General features: G+C 41.1%; 1 protein-coding gene across 2 annotated transcripts in view; it reads left to right on the forward strand.

The window, feature by feature from the left end:
* Positions 1–8,774: 8,774 nt before the first annotated feature.
* The window catches only part of LOC122932119 (CYFIP-related Rac1 interactor A-like), a 56,124-nt gene continuing 42,486 nt past the window's right edge, over positions 8,775–22,412 (forward strand). Inside the window, exons 1-2 of one of the 2 annotated variants that reach the window (XM_044286361.1) lie at positions 8,775–8,909; positions 9,052–9,132. In XM_044286361.1, coding sequence (XP_044142296.1) covers positions 9,063–9,132 — 70 coding nt within the window. In that variant the 5' untranslated portion in view covers positions 8,775–8,909; positions 9,052–9,062. The remainder of the gene's footprint in view (positions 8,910–9,051; positions 9,133–22,412) is intronic. The other variant, XM_044286360.1, reaches the window with a different exon arrangement.

Genomic DNA, 22,412 nt, shown 5'->3' on the forward strand with positions numbered 1-22,412 from the left:
AGCTGAAAGTAATGGCTTTCTTCTGGCCACTCTGCCATAAAGCCCAATTTTTGGGAGCGTATGGCTTATTGTCGTCCTATGTACAGATACTCCAGTCTCTGCTGTGGAACTCTGCAGCTCCTCCAGGGTTACCTTAGGTCTCTGTGCTGCCTCTCTGATTAATGCCCGGTCCATGAGTCTTGGTGGGTGGCCGTCTCTTGGCAGGTCAGCTGTTGTGCCATGTTCTTTCCATTTGGTTATGATAGATTTAATGGTGCTTCCGGGGATCATCAAAGATTTGGATTTTTTTTTTTATAACCTAACCCTGACTTGTACTTCTGAACAACATTGTCCCTTACTTGTTTGGAGAGTTCCTTGGTCTTCATTGCAGTGTTTGGTTAGTGATGCCTCTTGCTTAGGTGTTGCAGCATCTGGGGCCTTTCAAAAAAGGTGTGTATATGTAAAGATAGATCATGTGACATTTAGATTGCACACAGGGGGACATCATTTCACTAATTATATGACTTCTGAAGGTAATTGGTTGCACCATAGCTTTTTATGGGCTTCCTAACAAAGGGGGTGAATACATACGCACATGACAATTTTCTGTTTTCTATTTCTAAACAATAGTTTTATTTATATATTTTTCTCATTTCACTTCACCAACTTAGACTATTGTGTTCTGATCCATCACATAAAATTCAGATTAACAAAACATTGAACTTAACCCTTTTAACCCCTGGAGTTTTTTTTTTGCGTTTTCGTTTTGCGCTCCCTGCGCAAAAACGAGCCATAACGAGCCCCAGAGCCATAACTTTTTTATTTGTCTGTTCACATAGCCATATAAGGGGTTGTTTTTTGCGGGACAAGTTGTTCTTTCCAACGCCACCATTTAATAATGCATATGATGTAGTAGAAACGGAAACAAACGTTCGATGTGCAATAAAACTGGCCAGTTACTTTTATTCTACAGGTCAGTACGAATCCGGTTATACCTTATATGTATAGTTTTTCTTGCGTTTTAATGGTGATTAAAAAGTGGGAAAAATCATTTATAAACTCAGTTATAACTTTTTTGTAATTATGTGTACGGAGCTGTATGGGGGCTCCTTTTTTGCGGGGCAATCTGAACTTTTAATTGATACCATTCTGGGGTGTGTATGACATTTTTGGTCACTTTTTATTTAATTTTTTGTAGAAAATGAAGCGACCAAAAACGGTGAATCGACCATTTTGCTGTTTTCCGTATGGCGAATATATTTTTATACTATGGACGTTTTTGCACATCGCGACACCCATGATGTGTATTTTTTTATTTTTTATAGTTTTTTTATTTTTATTTTGGGAAAAGGGGGGCGATTTGAATTTTTATGTTTTTTAAAACTTTTTTTTTTTTACACTTTTTTTATAGTTCCCATAGGGAACTACTGTATAACAAGCAATCATCTGATTGCAATTATTATAGACTCCAATGCACTAGCATTCGATGATTTTACTAGCTTCCTATGGAGCCCTATTACAGGCAAGGGCTCCATAGGAAATACTATGCAGCAGCCTCCTGTCATTCACAAAGACAGGGGCTGCTGCACACATACTCCCGCTCAGCGAGCTCAGATGCTGAGGTCAGGATTGACCACGGCATCTTAGGGGTTAAATGTCCGCGATCGGCATTACTGCCGGTTGCGGACATGAGCCGCAGGTGTCTGCTATAAGAAGCAGGCAGCCACCTGCGGCTATGGCAACCGCTCAGGAGCGGGCACCATCTTTAAAGACCCTGCCAGTGTCGTACTATTACGGCGCTGGGGGTGAATGGGTTAAGGCTGTAATGTACCAAAATACGAAAAAAGTCATGGGGAGTGAATACTTTTGCAAGGCACTGCACATGCTCTTATTTTTTATAAAGCCGTATTGCTAACGTAGCATGCTTCACTCATATTCCAGGAATGTTCTTCCATTGAGCCTGAAAATTGTGTATTTGCTTAAAAAAAAAAAATCTAAACCTCATCTAATAAAGCCATAAAGTAACCATGTACCTTTTTAGTAATTTTTGGGGTCTCATTTATTTCAGTGTTGACAATATCAAGGTTCAATAGTCAGGAATCCTATTCTTCAAATATATATACACCCTTAAACACAATTTTTCAGTTTAAAATGAATTTACATCACAACTTGAGTACCTTTCAAGTACATTACAGGATGCTAAGTTACAGTCTGTAGTTCACAATGGATAGTTGTAGCTGAAAACAGTCAACCAGCTTGATACCAGGCATATCTTTAAAAGTTTACTAGAGCACTGGCAGAATTATATTTACTATATCAGGTGACTACACAATGCCCGGTGTAAAGACTACACTTCCCAGAATGCAAATTACCAGAACAAAGTCTCCATATGATGGCTAAGAATGTGGACTGAGTTCTGCTCTGAAGCCTGCAAATTATGAATGCAGCTTTGGTGTATAACACAGGCTCAGTATAAGATAAGTAATGATTGTACATAGTGACTAAACTACTTATGTAGTAATGTAAAATATACATTAAAAGGTTTTATTAAATGTATCACTATATTTTGTGAAGTGGGTTTTATAGCATCTAAAGCCAAGAACATAGCTTATAGAAACCTAAAACAGGTCAACAATAGCAAACCTGGGATTTAAAAACTATAAACAACTGAAACAGTGTATGGACAGGGCCGCCATAACAGCAACATGATGTACGATGTTAACATGCAGCAGGGCTCCTTAGCCCCATTACTAAACAGACCCCGTCATAAGACCTCAGTATGTTTAACAGGCAGGACGGTCAGTGTATATAGGCTAACATGACTGTTTATGGCAAGTCTCTTCTAATTCTTCTGGTCTTATGTGATCTGAAGTGAAGACCAGTTTGGAAATCACATTCTCTGCTGCCCAGGGAGAATAGATTGGTGGTGGGTATGTACATCCATCCATTCACTTCTATAGGACTGGCGAGTACAGTGCTTGCAGAAGTTAGGCCTCTTGCACATGACCGTATTGGCTTTTTCAGTATTTTGCAGTCCGCAAAAAACTGATCCACGAAAAATATGGATGACGTCTGTGTGCATTCAGTTTTTTGCAGAACGGAACAGCTGGCCCCTGATAGAACAGTACTATCCTTGTCTGTTATGCGGACAATAAGGCTCCATTCACTCATGCGCAATTCTGTTCCGCATTTTGCGGAACGGAATTGCGGACCCATTAATTTCTATGGGGCCGCACTATGTGCTGCCCAGATCCGGAATTGCTGGTCCGCAATTCCGTTCCCCCCAAAAATAGAACATGTCCTATTCTTGTCCGCAATTGCGGACAAGATTAGGCATTTTCTATTAAGTGCCAGCAATGTGCGGTCCGCAAAATGCGGAATGCACATTGCCGGTGTCTGTGTTTTGTGGATCCGCAAAACACACACGGACGTGTGAATGGAGCCTTATAGGACATGTTCTATCTTTGAACAGAACGGAAATACGGAAACGGAAGGCATACGGAGTACCTTCAATTTTTTTGCGGATCCATTGAAATGAATGGTTACTCCTGTGAGCAGCGGGGGCGGTGTAGAGTAGCACAGAAAAGTCAGAGCGGAAAGCTCTGTGACTTCTATTGCGGCCGGCCCTGCATTCGGGGCACTGGACAAAACATCCGGGGCTCCAGCCCCGAATGTTTTAACCTAACGACGCCCCTGAGGGTGGGTGATGTGGGCATCATTTCTTAATATACTCGGTTTACCACAAGAGCGTATATTATAGAAATGCAAATATTTAATCTCATCTATCTCATTAAATGGGTTGTTTCATCTCAATATGGAAGACCCCATAAAGAACAAATGTTTAGCTAGGGGAAGCAGTGATGTTACAGGTAAAATGTAGTGTTACATAGTGCCCATCTCATAGACAGGGTCCCGAGCGTCCCTAATAGGGCATATGGATGAGGGTTGCCTTGAATGGACAACCCCTTTAAAGCAGAGCTTCACTTCCTGTTACCAAGAAGTGTATGTCTCGGCATATGTCTGTGTTAAGAAAAGATTTTAGACGCAAGACAGTCCATTACACCGAAAGATAAAAATACTGCATTTATGGAATTGCAAAAGAACAACTTTCCGTGAAATGGTCTTATTTCCTCTTTAGTAAGTGTCCTTTTATTTAGAAGAGAACATAATGAGTATAAATTAGAGAAATGCAATTCATGTCTTCAAATAAGAAAGGGAGAAGACACTGTGAGCTGCCTGTGTAAAATGGGGAAGTGAAAGTCATGAATAAAGAAGGCATTGGTCCTGCTTAAGCCACTGGGCTCTTACAGTCCTGTGACGTGCAAAGCAGGAACGTCTGTCTACAGAGCAGAGCAAGGGACCCTAGTGTCCTCTGCAGTCCACCATCCATGCATGGAGTGCAATAGCACTGAATAATGCAGTGATTTCTCAGTCTAGCTCGCCATCTTTTCACTTATACAGTATACAAGCCAGTAGTCTAAAATGCATTGTATACCATTATACCATAGCCTCAAATACGAGTTACGGACTGATGAAAAAATCCCCCAATGTTCCTTAAAGTAAGTCACTGAGGATTTCATAACAGTTGGTGCCAGCCTGAAATACCCCCCAAAGAGCTTGCCAAAGAGATGCCACAGATGTCCAACCAAGTGTCAGTTTTAGAAACCTTTCATGCACTGGCCAACAGTGCCTGCTATAGATATACCCCTATCCAATGCCACAGGTGCCAACTAAGTGGCATGATAACTATGGTATCTACTGCGTACAGGGCTATGCATACCCCTACAAAATGTCTGTTATAGAGATAGCAATGCTCCCATACAATACCTCAGATGCCACCTGAGTCGCATGACAACAATAGTATCTACTGCTTACAGAGCTAAACATAACCCTGAAGAGTGTCTGCTTTATAGATACCCCCACCTGAGTGGCATGACAACCTGAGTGGCATGACAACAATAGTATCTACTGCCTACAGTGCTACACATGCCCCTACAGAGTGTCTGCTATAGCAATACCCCTTTACAATACCTCAGATGCCACCTGAGTGGCATGACAACAATAGTATCTACTGCCTACAGTGCTACACATGCCCCTACAGAGTGTCTGCTATAGCAATACCCCTTTACAATACCTCAGATGCCACCTGAGTGGCATGACAACAATAGTATCTACTGCCTACAGTGCTACACATACCCCTACAGAGTTACTGTTACGAATAAGAACCTTTCGAAACGCGTCAACAGCCCACACCAGAGAGAATGTGAGTCCTGTATTGTCTATGCACAATTGTTTAATAAAGATGGAGAACCTGACACTTCAAAAAGTGAGTGCTGGAGCCTGAAATTTGTAACTTTGCTGCTATACCTGAACAAGGAGGTTGAAAAAACCAGGGCACCGAGCACGCGGATATACCTTCACCACTAAATTAGTGAGCCGGTATTTTCACTTTATATGCCCCTACAGAGTGTCTGCTATAGCGATTCCCATTTACAATACCACAGGTGACACCTGAGCGGTATGATAACTATATTATCTACTGCCTACAGTGCTACAAATGCCCCTACAGAGTTTCTGCTACAGAGCTACCCCCATATAATACCACCAGGTGCCATCTGAATAGCATGACAATAGTATCTACTACTTACAGTGCTGCACCCCCTACAAAGTACATGCTATAGAGTTGCTGTCATGAAAGATCCTACATATAGATGTTTCCATTCCAGCCCTCAGAGCCCACACTGTGCTTAACCAGGCTGAACCTCTTTACCAGCATACACTGGAAAAATTCTGTACTGTCATGCCAAGGTCATGGCATCCTAAGGGATACTGTACATTTCTTTACTTTTTATGGCATTTATCAAGGAAAAGGCTGGGCACTCACTAATACCTGGAGTGAAGTGGTACTTTAATTATAAGAATATTCCAATAAAATCAATAACCATAAAAAGTAATATATTGTATGCATTTATTGTGTTTTAGTTACTGTTTATGGTTATTGATTTTATTGGAATATTCTTATAATTAAAGTACCACGTCACTCCAGGTATTAGTGATTTTCCTTGATATATAGCACATTTTTGTAGATTGGGCGAATCTGTCGGCTGTGAGCACCCATCCGGGAGACCTGACGCAGTAGTGCTACCTGTATCTATTTTTTCAATCAATCTTTTTATGGCATTTGTCTTTATTCTTGACTGTTAATATGATTATTTGAAGTGGTTCTGATTATCACACTCCAATATTATATTTCACGCAGCATCAATTGAACCAAGCACATAGTCATAATGATTTTTATCCCCTACCATGTTTCCTGACCTTAAATGCTTTAACTTTCAGATCTTTGTGCTAATGAAGTGACTCCGGGTATCTGCTCTCCAGCTGCTGGTCATAGAGCTGTAATAGGTGAGCAAATAACATTAGATAGAAATCGCTGCTTTTATTAGAAAGTAAGAACCATAGGACACATGCCACCCAATGAACACTAGCACACATCTAAGGCCTCATGCACACGACCGTATGTAATTTGCGGTCCGCAAAAAATACGGATGACGTCTGTGTGCATTCAGTTTTTTTGCGGAACGGAACAGCTGGCCCCTAATAGAACAGTACTATCCTTGTCCGTAATGCAGACAATAATAGGACATGTTCTATTTTTTTGTGGAACGGAAATATGGACATACAGAAACAAAAGGCACACGCAGTACCTTCAATTTTTTTTTTTTTGCGGACCCTTTGAAATTAATGGTTCCACATAAGGTCCAGGAAAAAAAACGGAATGGACACAAAAGAGGAGAAGAGTCAGTCTCTCCTTTATATTTGTCCTCCTGTATGACGTTGGCTTCAAAAACTGCATAAAAAAGCTGAAGGTGGAACCCTATGATAGATATACAGGTCCTTCTCCAAAAATTAGCATATTGTGATAAAGTTCATTATTTTCTGTAATGTACTGATAAACATTAGACTTTCGTATATTTTAGATTCATTACACACCAACTGAAGTAGTTCAAGCCTTTTATTGTTTTAATATTGATGATTTTGGCATACAGCTCATGAAAACCCAAATTTCCTATCTAAAAAAATTAGCATATTTCATCCGACCAATAAAAGAAAAGTGTTTTTAATACAAAAAAAGTCAACCTTCAAATAATTATGTTCAGTTATGCACTCAATACTTGGTCGGGAATCCTTTTGCAGAAATGACTGCTTCAATGCGGCGTGGCATGGAGGCAATCAGCCTGTGGCACTGCTGAGGTGTTATGGAGGCCCAGGATGCTTCGATAGCGGCCTTAAGCTCATCCAGAGTGTTGGGTCTTGCGTCTCTCAACTTTCTCTTCCCAATATCCCACAGATTCTCTATGGGGTTCAGGTCAGGAGAGTTGGCAGGCCAATTGAGCACAGTAATACCATGGTCAGTAAACCATTTACCAGTGATTTTGGCACTGTGAGCAGGTGCCAGGTCGTGCTGAAAAATGAAATCTTCATCTCCATAAAGCTTTTCAGCAGATGGAAGCATGAAGTGCTCCAAAATCTCCTGATAGCTAGCTGCATTGACCCTGCCCTTGATAAAACACAGTGGACCAACACCAGCAGCTGACATGGCACCCCAGACCATCACTGACTGTGGGTACTTGACACTGGACTTCAGGCATTTTGGCATTTCCCTCTCCCCAGTCTTCCTCCAGACTCTGGCACCTTGATTTCCGAATGACATGCAAAATTTGCTTTCATCCGAAAAAAGTACTTTGGACCACTGAGCAACAGTCCAGTGCTGCTTCTCTGTACCCCAGGTCAGGCGCTTCTGCCGCTGTTTCTGGTTCAAAAGTGGCTTGACCTGGGGAATGCGGCACCTGTAGCCCATTTCCTGCACACGCCTGTACACTGTGGCTCTGGATGTTTCTACTCCAGACTCAGTCCACTGCTTCCGCAGGTCCCCCAAGGTCTGGAATCGGTCCTTCTCCACAATCTTCCTCAGGGTCCGGTCACCTCTTCTCGTTGTGCTGCGTTTTCTGCCACACTTTTTCCTTCCCACAGACTTCCCACTGAGGTGCCTTGATACAGCACTCTGGGAACAGCCTATTCGTTCAGAAATTTCTTTCTGTGTCTTACCCTCTTGCTTGAGGGTGTCAATGATGGCCTTCTGGACAGCAGTCAGGTCGGCAGTCTTACCCATGATTGCGGTTTTGAGTAATGAACCAGGCTGGGAGTTAAAAGCCTCAGGAATCTTTTGCAGGTGTTTAGAGTTAATTAGTTGATTCAGATGATTAGGTTAATAGCTCGTTTAGAGAACCTTTTCATGATATGCTAATTTTTTTAGATAGGAATTTGGGGTTTTCATGAGCTGTATGCCAAAATCATCAATATTAAAACAATAAAAGGCTTGAACTACTTCTGTTGGTGTGTAATGAATCTAAAATATATGAAAGTCTAATGTTAATCAGTACATTACAGAAAATAATGAACTTTATCACAATATGCTAATTTTTTAAAAAGGACCTGTATATGTCAGGTTAGGATCACCATACTATGACTCCATTGTGTCAAGGTTACTTTAGAATATACTCATACTTGAACAAGTAGGTCCAAAGGTAAATGATAACGTCCTTTTCCTTATATGAAAGAATTTATGTCATAAATCAGAGTTGCCCATTAAGTGGTCCTTCCCTCTTTAATTCAGTTGAATGAGTCTTGTTAATTCTGTTGAACCAATGACTGAAATGAATAGCCATTGAAAGAGAAGACATCACGAGATACTTATCAGCATATAGCATTTAGTGCGCTGAGTATATCTCACACAGGAAGTGTGAAAAATACTAACTGACTCCCAGCTTCCTCCTGCTACTCAGAAAAAGACAAAAACAGAAGTGGTAACACAAAAAGCTGCATTTCCGTGAAGAAAGTATGAGAGAAACCTACACCTAAATCATCATGTAAGCTTGATGGATCTATCGTTACATTAGATTTCTAGAGGCTATGAGATGGACGGTGCAGGACCTGCATACACCTTACAACTGACTGAGAAGAATGGAGTTCTATATGCGTCTGAATTCAACTATTTCTGATCTTTCCTAGGTCGACGGGTCATGGGAAATCTCATTAAGGTTCTGGGCAAAGACTTAGAAAATTGTCCACACTTTTTCTTGGATTTTGAAAGTAAGTTGAGTGAGATATTGTGCTGTGAGAACTAGTGGGATATTTGTGAGTGATATGGTGTAAGATTGGGAGGAGGATGAGTGATGATCAACATGTCTATCTTCTGTAACTTTCTCACATAGTATAATTACAGTTGTGTAGGGGTATAGTGTACTTTTATATTTTGTCCCAAATTCCAATCACATCTGACACTTGGCTTGTTACCACAGTCAGTAATGGGACTGTGCTTCAAGCTTTAGTCAAACCAGGGTATTACCATTTCCATTTTCTCTTTGATATTAAATAACTTTAAGAGATATTCTCTAAAAACCACAGAAAAATTTATATTTACGGTAGTTCCACAACTGAGATTACAATGCCTGCAGTTGGTTTTAATCCCAGATTTTATGTCAATTTCTGTGTAACGGCGCCTTCACATGCGAAAGATTTTTACAGAAATTTGCAGAAATATCTTCGACTGAAAATCAGTTCCATTCATCTGAATGGGGCTTGCTAAATACCATGTGCTTGCCACAAACATCCCCCATCCAGATGAATAGAGCTGATCTTCAATCGCTGAAATTTCAGTAAAAAAAAATCTGCCCTGTGTAGAGGCTCCCTTCACATCCAAAACGGGTTACTCTTGGAAATCTGTAGTTAATATCCACTCCGCTGTCAAGAGGTATGACTTGCTCCTGTCCCCTGAGCCACCACAGCGTGCGGTTCTCTGGTGACAGGAAACCAGCTGAATTTGAAATTTAGCTTTATACATAAATGGAAAAAAACATACCAAGAGCAACATAAAACAAGCCACAAATAGCATTTACAAACTTTCTCCACATATGATGAAGATTGTGGAGTGGTCACAAGCCTTTTCATAAAAGCAGTTAACCCTTTTAAGGCCAGAGGGGCAACTTCAAAGCAGACCGAATAATTAGCATAGTATTCCATTACAAATAGAGTGGGTGAATGACAGTCATATCGAACAATAGTGCAGATGTATTTACACAGTAGGATATGGGAGAGCATTTACGGTAACTTACTTTTATGATAACCATCATATTGAAAGCTAATAGGTGCGGGCCAAGGACAATATTATTATGAATTGTAAAAAGGAAGTGTGAACAGTTACTGAAAAAGGGGAACCACAAATTGACAAGGAAATGGGAATTTAACAGCAAATGAGGGGCACTGCGATGAGCAACAAGAAGGAGATATCAGCATGAGTTTTTTTGTGTTTTAAACAATTGATTTAATATTCGACAAAGCCCCCTTACTGCTACCGTTGCACAGGGACTGCATTGTAATCACTTTGTGCAGAATTATTCTTGGGTGTTTTGTTATCAATTATATGTATATTTTATTTAAAGGGATTTGATGTTACTTTAACATTGATGGCCTTTCCTCACTTGAATGCGACTGGGCTGCAGGGAGATGCATTACCTATGTGTGCGGTGCTGTGTATAGGCAAACAATGAAGGGGCTCATTCATTTAGCTGACCAACAAGGGTGCTGGGAGTCAGAACCCCACACTGATTGCTTAGCTTAAGGATGGGTAATCAACATTAAAAGCCTGGAATACTCCTTTAACTATTGCCCGAGTTAAAGTATTCATTTTATAGAAATGTAATATGTGATAATGAGCGGTATCAACAAGGTCATAAAACTTGCTCTGAGTGACCACAGTGACCATTTTGGGGTGTTATTCATTAATAAATAACTTTGAGAATCTGGGTACAAAATAAGGTATATGTGAGCAAACCTATAGGGGTATTCCAGGGGTATATTTTTTTAATTTAATGAGATTAGAATGCAGTAAAATAATAAACAGTCATTTACTCACCTTACCTCCTATTCAGCCGATACAATAGTCACTGATCCTCTTGACTTCCAGGTCAGGCTCAGACTCGACATGCTGGAAATACCTTGGATTGCCTACTTAGCTAATCACTCGCTGAGGTGGGTCACTGCTGCAGCCAATGATTTGCTAAATGGCTGTCCAAGTCATTTCCAACATGTCAAGCCTGAGAGCAGGAAGTGGAGAGCAGCAGATACCAAAGAGGCAGCCGAACAGCAGTGGGGGGAATTGGTATAGGTGAGTACTGACTATTATTGCACCCCACTCTGGTCCTATTTTTAGTTAAAATAATGTCGCCCGAATACAGTTTTAACAAATATGCATTGTGAAGGAGGGGGAGTTTCTCATAATTTATATTGATATGTTATTTTTTTATACATTGGACTACACAAATTATATCTTCTGTATGTTGTTAGTTGGTTGTACGTATAGCACAAAAGACTAATTGAGGGTTGCACCTTTTCTTCCTTTGACCCTGAAAACTCTAGTGTGTTTGAATCTGTATGAAATGCCTTTTGGGCTCATTTTTGCTGTTACATTATCCAGACCACCGGTTGCAGATAAATGTAACTGTATGCTTATGCTTTAATGCTTATAGGAATGCTTTTTTTAGTCTACACAAGTATGCCAACTGAGGTCATTGCTGTGTGTACAAGAAGCTTGTATTCCAAAGAAATGTAAGCTGTGTACATGGTTATAAATATTAGGGAAGATATATCAAGAATGGCATCTCGTACTTAAGTCATTATGGACCACTTTGAGAAATCATACGTATGAAAGATCACTCCCCTATTACTAAAACAAGGAAAAGATGTAAAACTGGTTCCAGAGCATTATAAATATGTTGTTTGGTACAGTAGGTATACAATCAGGTCCATAAATAGTGGGACATCGACACAATTGTAACATTTTTGGCTCTATACACCACCACAATGTATTTGAAATGAAACAAACAAGATGTGTTTTTACTGCAGACTATCAGCTTTAATTTGAGGGTATTTACATCCAAATCAGGTGAACGGTGTAGGAATTACAATAGTTTGCATATGTGCCTCCCACTTGTTAAGGAACCAAAAGTAATGGGACAATTGACTTCTCAGCTGTTCCATGGCCAGGTGTGTGTTGTTCCCTCATTATCCCAATTACAATGAGCAGGTAAAAGGTCCAGAGTTCATTTCAAGTGTACTATTTGCATTTGGAATCTGTTGCTGTCAACTCTCAAGATGAGATCCAAAGAGCTGTCACTATCAGTGAAGCAAGCCATCATTAGGCTGAAAAAACAAAACAAACCCATCAGAGAGATAGCAAAAACATTAGGCGTGGCCAAAACAACTGTTTGGAACATTCTTAAAAAGAAGGAACGCACCGATGAGCTCAGCAACACCAAAAGACCAGGAAGACCACGGAAAACAACTGTGGTGGATGACCGAAGAATTATTTCCCTGGTGAAGAAAACACCCTTCACAACAGTTAGCCAGATCAAGAACACTCTCCAGGAGGTAGGTGTATGTGTGTCAAAGTCAACAATCAAGTGAAGACTTCACCAGAGTGAATACAGAGGGTTTACCACAAGATGTAAACTATTGGTGAGCCTCAAAAACAGGCCAGATTAGAGTTTGCCAAACGACTTTTAAAAAAGCCTTCACAGTTCTGGAACAACATCCTATGGACAGATGAGACCAAAATCAACTTGTACCAAAGTGATGGGAAGAGAAGAGTATGGAGAAGGAAAGGAACTGCTCATGATCCTAAGCATACCACCTCATCAGTGAAACATGGTGGTGGTAGTGTCATGGCGTGGGCATGTATGGCTGCCAATGGAACTGGTTCTCTTGTATTTATTGATGATGTGACTGCTGACAAAAGCAGCAGGATGAATTCTGAAGTGTTTCGGGCAATATTATCTGCTCATATTCAGCCAAATGCTTCAGAACTCATTGGACGGCACATCACAGTGCAGATGGACAATGACCCAAAGCATACTGCAAAAGCAACCAAAGAGGTTTTTTTAAGGGAAAGAAGTGGAATGTTATGCAGTGGCCAATTCAATCACCTGACCTGAAGGGAAAATGCCCCAAGAACAAGCAGGAACTGAAGACAGTTGCAGTAGAGGCCTGGCAGAGCATCACCAGGGATGAAACCCAGCGTCTGGTGATGTCTATGCGTTCCAGACTTCAGGCTATAATTGACTGCAAAGGATTTGCAACCAAGTATTAAAAATTTGAAAGTTTGATTTATGATTATTATTCTATCCCATTACTTTTGGCCCCTTAACAAGTAAGAGGCACATATGCAAATGTTTGTAATCTACATCGTTCACCTGATTTGGATGTAAATACCTTCAAATTAAAGCTGACGGTCTGCAGTTAAAGCACATCTTGTTAGTTTTATTTCAAATCCATTGTGGTTGTGTATAGAGCCAAAAATGTTAGAATTGTGTCGATGTCCCAATATTTATGGACCTGACTGTATCTCCCCATAGGGTAAAGCTAGGTTCACACTATATTTTGAATGTTTTTTTGTGTGAAAATTTTGCATTGAAACAGGTGTCAAAAATACAAAAATAATGCAAGTTCCTATTTTCTATCCTATTTAAAGACCTTGTCCCATCATGGAATATCTTATTCATTGTATAGATAATGAACCTTGTTTGCCATTTAAATGCTGTTAAAAAACCTTCTAGTGATATGAAATTTATTTTCACACTTTGGTGCCACCTGGTGTTCAAAAGTTATAGCAATATGCACCTCCACCTGCGATGGGTGCTGGTGGACACACATATGTGGTCATTCTTACCACTGCCACTGCTCTACATAGTGACACTTTGTTCATTGAAGAGCATCCAATAGAAGTAGCTTTCTGTCCTGCTTGTCATGGTAGTATAGCTGCAAGGAGAAGTAAGAAGGGGCTATATTAGGAACTGCCAGAGGTGGAAGGAGACTGGTTCTGCTCAGAGTTTGTCCCAAGCAGCACAGATTAGCAACAACAGAACCAGTAGTAGTACCGTATTTTTCGCCCTATAAGACGCACCGGCCCATAAGACGCACCTAGGTTTTGGGGAGGAAAATAAGAAAAAAATATTTTTAACCAAAAGGTGTGCTGTGTGTTTGGTGGGTTTGGAACTAATGGTGGTCTCTGGATGGCACTATTACTGGGGATCTGTGGATGACTGACACTGTTATGTGGGGGATCTGTGGATGACGGACACTGTTATGGGGGGGATCTGTGGATGACGGACACTGCTATGGGGGATCTGTGGATGACGGACACTGTTATGGGGGGCATCTGTGGATGACGGACACTGTTATGGGGGGATCTGTGGATGACGGACACTGTTATGGGGGGCATCTGTGGATGACGGACACTGTTATGGGGGGCATCTGTGGATGACAGACACTGTTATGGGGGGCATCTGTGGATGACGGACACTGTTATGGGGGGCATCTGTGGATGACGGACACTGTTATGGGGGGCATCTGTGGATGACGGACACTGTTATGGGGGGCATCTGTGGATGACGGACACTGTTATGGGGGGCATCTGTGGATGACGGACACTGTTATGGGGGGCATCTGTGGATGACGGACACTGTTATGGGGGGCATCTGTGGCTTGCACTGTAACAGGGGGATCTGTGGATGGCACTGTTACAGGGGGGGATCTGTGGATGGCACTGTTACAGGGGGGGGGTCTGTGGGTGGCACTGTTATATATGTGCCATCCACAGACCCCCAGCCCATAACAGTGCCATCCACAGACCCCCCCCAGCCCATAACTGTGCCATCCACAGATCGACACCCCCCCGACCCCCCCCCCCCCCCCCCCCCGCCGCCAGTATACTAAAATATAATGTCATATTCAATTAATACTAATTAAACATGCCCCTTCAGTCCTATTACTACCTTAAATCCTAATCGCTTGTGTAGAATGCAGGCAGGACGGGCGGCGCGTCTCTCACTGACGTCACTTGCCTGCGCCGCCTGCTTCATTCATAAAGTAGGCGGCGCAGGCACGTGACAAGAGTTACGCTGCCGCCCGCCCGGCCTGCCTGAATTCTACTGCCGCGATTAGGAAGTAAGGTAGTAATAGGACTAAGGGGGCATGTTTAATAAGTATTAATTCAATATGACATCTGATTTTACCGGAGCGGCGGGGCGGTGCTATATTACACTGACTGCACCGCCCCGCCGCTATTGCCAGCCCCCAGCTCCTCCTCCCAGTCCCTCCCCGAGTCCCCGCTCGCTCTAAACTGCACGCATTCGCCCCATAAGACGCAGGGGCATTTCTCCCCCATTTTGGGGGAAGAAAAAGTGCGTCTTATGGGGCGAAAAATACGGTAGTTTTTTTCAAGTAAGTACCGGTAGTTTTTTTATATTTATAAAACAAGAAATACTGTAAATGACTAATTTTGGCACCTAATATATATTTTGGTATAGTATATAATTGCTATACTTTTATTGTTCTAAAGCCTGTGTACCTGTGAAGTGATGCACTGAAAATGAATCTGTCACTAGTTTTTGCTGCTGTAACTAATGGCTGCATAGCCTGGTGACAGACCCCCTTAGCAAAATGCAGAGACATTTTCTTTAACTAACCCAACCATTCTTCCCAAATCTTGTACAATAGATCCAGGGCAAGAATACCAGCAACTGGGCTTGTACAGTCTCCTACACTGCTTAGTGGACTGGGAACTTAAAGTGGCCCTGGAAAAAAAAACTAAAAGTGGCCCCATGTTGTAGTTGGATCCCAATTGACATAACGCAGGGCCAACATAAGTAGGTAGGGCCAGCCATACTGTAGTGCAACACAAAGTACTGCCCCAGCAGAACTAAATACACAATGCTGCAGCATTCAACTCCATCATCGTCCTGAGGATGGCAATACAGTTGAATTCAGGAAGGCACTTTCTTCTGCCAGCCAGGCGCATAAGTACCAGATGCTTCTAGCATCAATTAATTCTGAGAGCATCAGATCGTTATGCACCTGACTGGTCATCGTGAGAAGGCCTTTGGGGGCCCCCTGGGCATTGGTGCACTGGGAAAATTCCCTGTAGGGTCTAAGGCCTGTCTTCCCATGGATGAAATCACTGCATCGTTCCTGGTGCTGGGAAGAGCATGTTCTTCTCCGTTCAGGAGAATGGGGCTAAGTGCATATTACTCTTTTTTACTTTATTAACACTACCTAGGCTTCACTATTGTACGAGGGGCACTAAAGTAGCAACACTATTGTAAGGGGGGCAGCACTACTGTAAGTGAGCAATAAAGGCATTCTACTGTGTGGGAACACTAATTAAGACCTCTACTGTTAAGGGGCAGCAAGGGAGCATTCTACTGTATGGGGACACTAAGGGAGCATAATTGTGGGGGTATTCTTACTGTTAGGCAGTAAGGGGGCATTACTACTGTGTGGAGCACTAAGGCTCCATTCACACGTCCGCAATTTTGTTCCGCATTTTGCGGAACGGAATTGCGGACCCATTCATTCCTATGGGGCAGCATGATGTTTTCCGTGTTATGTGGATCCGCGGCTCTGTGGATCCGCAAAACACATTGCGGACGTGTGAATGGAGCCTTACGGGGCATAACTACTAAGCAGAAGCACTAAGCGGTCATAACTACTGTGTGAGTGCACTAAGGAAGCATCACTACTATTTGAATACACTAACGTGGCGTAACTACTTTGTGGGGGCACTACTGCGGTTGTCTCTCCTAGGATTTTCAAAAGTTGGGAGATATCTTTTTAATACTGCACTGCTTTTTTCACCTCCTAGATGGGTGCCTACACTTCGAGGCCCTTTTCCAATGTCTGTTTTTAATAGGAAAATCTGAAAGTGACTTAGAAAAAAATAAAATCTTAAGAATGTAATATAGTGGGTGATCAGAGGCTTTGAGGGTTCTTATCATGACATAAATATAAGATCTGACATCTATATTATCTGATGCTACTATAAACATGTCTTAGGCTGATTTCACATCCACGCTATTTCCGTTTCTCTGCTCCATTATAAGAGCAGAAGAATGAAAATAACGGAAGTGCTGGATTTGGCACTTAATTCAGGAGCCTAACAGACCCCATTGACTATAATAGGATCCGTTAGGTTTCTGTTCGGGAGAACGTTTTTAAAGCAATGATACATGCAGGACTTTTCTCTCCCCAATTTTTGACTAAGGCCTAGTTCACACGAACGTTTTTTTTGCGGGTGTACGGGCCGTTTTTTTGTGTTCCGTATACGGTACCATTCATTTCAATGGTTCCGCAAAAAAAACTGAATGTGTTCCGTATGCCTTCCGTTTCCGTTTTTCCGTTCCGTTGAAAGATAGAGCTTGTCCTATATTTGGCCGTAAATCACGGGTCATGGCTCCATTCAAGTCAATGGATCCGCAAAAAAAACTGAACACATACGGAAATGCATCCGTATGTCTTCCGTTTCCGTTCCGTTTTTTCTGAACCATCTATTGAAAATGTTATGGCCAGCCCAATTTTTCCTATGTAATTACTGTAAACTGTACATGGCATACGGAAAAACGGAACGGAACAACGGAACGGAAACGGAAACACAACGGAACTCAAAAACGGACCAACGGATCCGTGAAAAACGGACCGCAAAAAACTAGAAAAGCCATACGATCGTGTGAACTAGGCCTAACTCTGTGATGGAAGCCGCCAACAGAGCCTCCAATGTAGATGTGAATGTAGCCTCAGTTCACCAAAATATGCATTGTTTTTCAATAGTGGATGAGATACGTATCTACCAGACAACTGTGATGCTGCTCGTCTAGAGGAAGTACAAATAATCAGACACGTTAACAGTTCTGTGTAGTTCAAGATCAGCTCCTTTCAGTAGGGCCCCTTTCTATTCATTGCCTTACATCTACAGTGCCAACCCTCTCCTATATGTGCTATACTTTAAACCGTATGGAGCCGGATGCATCAAGCTTAGGGTGGCTTCAAAAGATTCTGATGCTGTGACATGACGTACTGAGTTATCGCAACACTAGTTTAGAGTCAGGTCGAATTTTACGGATAAGTGCTAACAAATAAGTGGTAACAAATGCTGCTTAGATCTACAAGGTTCTGAAGAAATAAAGTAATATACATGTTTGGCAGAACTGAATATATATGGGCATCTAGGCAAAACTTTTAGTAGAACATTCAGTTGGTAGACCTTTGAGGTAATAACAATATCACACTACACTACTTACGTTGCGTAGTCAGATTTACAATGGTCTTAATTCTCACAGACTGAACAATACACTTGTTAAATTGTCAAGACTAAACGTGAGATTGCAGCTCACTTCCTTAATAGCAGTGACCACGAAAACAGAGGAGCTCATTTCATTGATTGCAAAATTCTTCCTAAAGTGAGCAATGAGAATATGAAAAAGTTAAAGGTTTCACCCTTGTAATCCAATCATAGGATCAGGGCTGCTAACCGTCAGTAAACAGGATTACACGTCCAGGCTGTTTGTGTGGATTAATGATAAATGAGGAAATGCATTTGGCGCTTTGAAAATCAAAATAACAAATTGAAATAATATAAATGAAAGGGGCTTCCAGTAGGTAAATGTGTAGCAATAAATTGGATGAGTGTCAGCTATTCAATCCATGTGGTTTAACAGCCGGGTTACTTTGGGCTCCACTCCAGCATGTTGATGCAGACAGAAGTGACCACACACAATCTAATAGATGCGATTAGCCTTCTTTTTCAGCTATATATTCCTGTACGCCTTACAAGCGTTTTTCTTGACTTTAAGAGGTACATTTGCAACTAGGCATTCAGTGGGTGTTTAGCCCAAATAGTTAGCTTGAAGAGCTACATCCGCAGTGTGCATTCAAATTTGTCCTTAAAAATGATAACTATGCATCAATAAATTAGATACAGAATGTAACTACCATAGAGGAAGACCATGCTACTGATAGGGAGTCCATGGTGGGAGATAGCTGAGCACGGAGTTTGTCCTGCTGCTTCCCTTCACATAGTCATTCAGGGTAAATTATACTGTAATTTGTATTTTTCTTGCAACCACCACAGATTTATACAGATTACATGGACTGCAAGTGTAACTGTTGTTTCAGGTGATTTTTTAGAAAAAGCTGGAAAAACATTACATATGGCCATTATATGACTTGTAGCCTGCATTTTTTAGCAGTTTTCTCACTTTTATCTAATTCTCCCATTTCCCTGAGTTAGTGAATGGAGACTAGCTGCTATGATGGCTGCCCATAGACTACACATAAGACAGGAGATTCTACTCCCCTAGCTCTCTATAGCACATTCTCATAAGCATCAGTGGTAATGGAGGACATTAGAAAGCAGAACTAAACAGTTTGCATGTGGATGAGATACTAACCCACCTTCACTAAAGACATATTTAAAGAGGACCTGTCACCACAAAATGCAATGCAATCTGAAAGTAACGTGCTGTAGTGTAGGAGAAGACAATTGATATATATTTTTGTGGGAAATATTCAGTAAAACTTGTAATTTATATAGTTATAGCTTTTCCCACTTCCTGTGAACACCTACCAGTACGGGAGGAGGTGTTATCAGTGACTGATAGCATTGTGTGTGTACATACATAGATCCCTTCCTCCTGTACAGATAGCTGTTCATGGGAAGTGGAAAAAGCAAAGATATAAATGTATAAATTACAGGTTTTACTGAATGTCGTCCCCCCGCCCCCAAAAAAAAGATATATATTAATCTGCTCAGCTTCGCCCGCTCTATAACATGCTGTTTACAGATTGCATTGCATTTTATGGTGTCAGATCACCTTTAAGCAGTGAATCGTGAGTTACTGACGTGGGTGGGATCAGAAGAGAAGCCTAACTCCTCTTTCAGATGGACAATTGGAAACTTGGCAGTGTTCTGGTCAGAGATATGGACAAGTTCTAAAACAGACTACACACAAATAGAGTCCATGTGTGGTAAAAAAAAATTATCAGACCCACAAATTTTTCAGTTACTCATGTGAAGATACCTATTCACTATTCACTCAGACTGAGGGCTGTTTCTTCTAAACCCCAACAGCAGCTGGATGGAAATATCACCTGTCTGAAACCAGTCTAAGTAGAGAAAGAATAAGTTTTTTGTGATAACATATATTACAATGTTTCTTTTGTTCGTTGTCTGTACTACAGAGTCTCAAGAGGAGAACCAACTAAGTAGTTGAAATATGTATCTGCACAACCTGCTACAGTTTTTCACTCCGGAGATCTGGCAGGCTGTTCCGCATGCAATGGTTTTCTTGTGGCCCATTTTCAACATATTTGCTTGAATACGGCAGGATCTCCGCTGGTCCCCATTATAATTAATGGGACCAGATGGAGACTTACAAGCTTCCGGCAATGCCGGAATGCAGAGCGATCCGGCAGGCTGTTCCCTGCTGGAACAGCCTGTCCTATAACTAGTGCTAGTGTGAAACTAGCTTAAAGGTCTATTCCCATCTTATTCATGGCTGAGGTTGGAATACCCATCATATGTGGTGGCCAGAGGTGGTTGGGGTTATGTAAATAGCTGAGTAGGGTGCTCTATCCAGTTTCCTTAATTCCCACAGCAGTGAAAGGGAATTATAGAGACAGTGCAACATAGCAAGCTACACTGTTTCAGTAACTTTGGAGCTTTGGAAACAGCATAGCTCCCTCTACTATGCTTTTTTCATAACCCGTAACCCCGACCACCCCAGGCTGCCAGATACAATGGGTATTATGATCTCTGCCTGACTAAGATGGGAATATCCATTTAAATTAGAACTATAGAGCAGAATTGTTCATCTTGGCATAGTGTCCACAAATGAGATGATCCAAAAGCATTATTTGATTTATATTTAGCAATGAGAATAATCATCCTGCTGGCAGGTCCAAAGTTGCAACAACATAGTCATCTGAGTTCTTTTAAACATTGATATCATATCTCTACAATCACTGCTGATCACTAGAATGAGAGTGCTGAGCTGCAATACCAGACACGGCATGGTACTGGGTCTGGTAATACTCCAAAGGGACCATCACATGTCAAATAACAAAACAAAAAAAACTTGTTCTTATAATTTGTGAGGGGGGGGTCCCTACTTTGGACCCTCATCAATCAAAAGCATTGACCCTAGCAATATGTTATCAATGTTGAAATATACTGAATCCATTTGTATGAATAAGCTCCTCTGTATATTGTGTTATTTCTTAGCAGTGCTTCTATTTTTCACCATGTAGTGTGCAATATGTATAGTTACTGCTCTGCCTTAAAAACATGATTTGCAGTCTGGAAATCTACCAGATTTTAATCTGCCAATGGAAGGAAATTCTTTTACACTAAACTTGTCTTAATTGTTTACTCTAAAAGCTGTAACCCTTTCCCGAGTTGCTAAGATCATCATTATTGATGGTTTACTTTATAAGGAGAAGTAGCTAATAGTCTTGCATCAGCTTTAAAGAGGTATTAAGCAGTAGTGAAATAAAGTGCTATTTTAGGATGCAGTTAGCAGTCAAGGAAGATGGCAACATTCAGTCTTTCTCCCCAAAACAGAGAAGAAGTAGAAAACCACCATTAGCATAGGCTGACAACATGAATAACAAAATAGTCTGACTTGGGGATGGGAGGTTATAGCAAGAGTCTGATAAGTCTATCACATACAGGTGAAACTCGAAAAATTTGAATATCATGCAAAGTTCATTTATTTCTGTAATGCAACTTAAAAGGAGAAACTAACATATGAGAGACTCATTACATGCAAAGCGAGATATTTCAAGACTTTATTTGTTATAACTTGGATGATTATGGCTTACAGCTTATGAAACCCCAAAGTCACAATCTCAGGTACCCTTTGCTCAGGGGGTATGGATTAATTGGCTGACTAGAGTGTGACACTTTGAGCCTAGAATATTGAACCTTTTCCCAAAATTCTAATTTTAAGCTGCATTAATGCAATTTCCTTTTAATTTGCATTACTGAAATAAATGGACTTTTGCACAATATTCTAATTTTTCGAGTTTCACCTGTATATGCATTATTCACACTTTGAAGGCAGTTTTTACTGCAGTTCTTCCAAAATTGACTGCACCGTATGAATAAACCCAAAGATTGTGTACAGATTGGCTGCATGTTAGCTGCTGACTAATGTTTTAAATCATGCTGGGATTTCCTGCGCTACATCACTCAGTGTCTGGGCACAGAGCTGTGGCCAGTGCAGGAAAGAGTGAATTACTGGTAAACTGGAAAGTAAATGTTTCTATTCCTGGTATACATTGTTAGATTGGATTCTTGCACAATATATTATACTCATAATCTATCGTTCTCATCTTTGCTCGACAAAGTGCTTCTTGTCACTTTTGTATAACTCTTGTTTAACAGAATGGTTAATTTTCTGTACAAGATTATCCTTGTAAACATGCTAAAATGCAAAAATGAAAATTACATTCGGATGACATTACATTAAGCAGTCCCTCTG

This window comes from Bufo gargarizans, chromosome 3, assembly GCF_014858855.1.
Source record: "Bufo gargarizans isolate SCDJY-AF-19 chromosome 3, ASM1485885v1, whole genome shotgun sequence".
Lineage (NCBI taxonomy): Eukaryota > Metazoa > Chordata > Amphibia > Anura > Bufonidae > Bufo > Bufo gargarizans.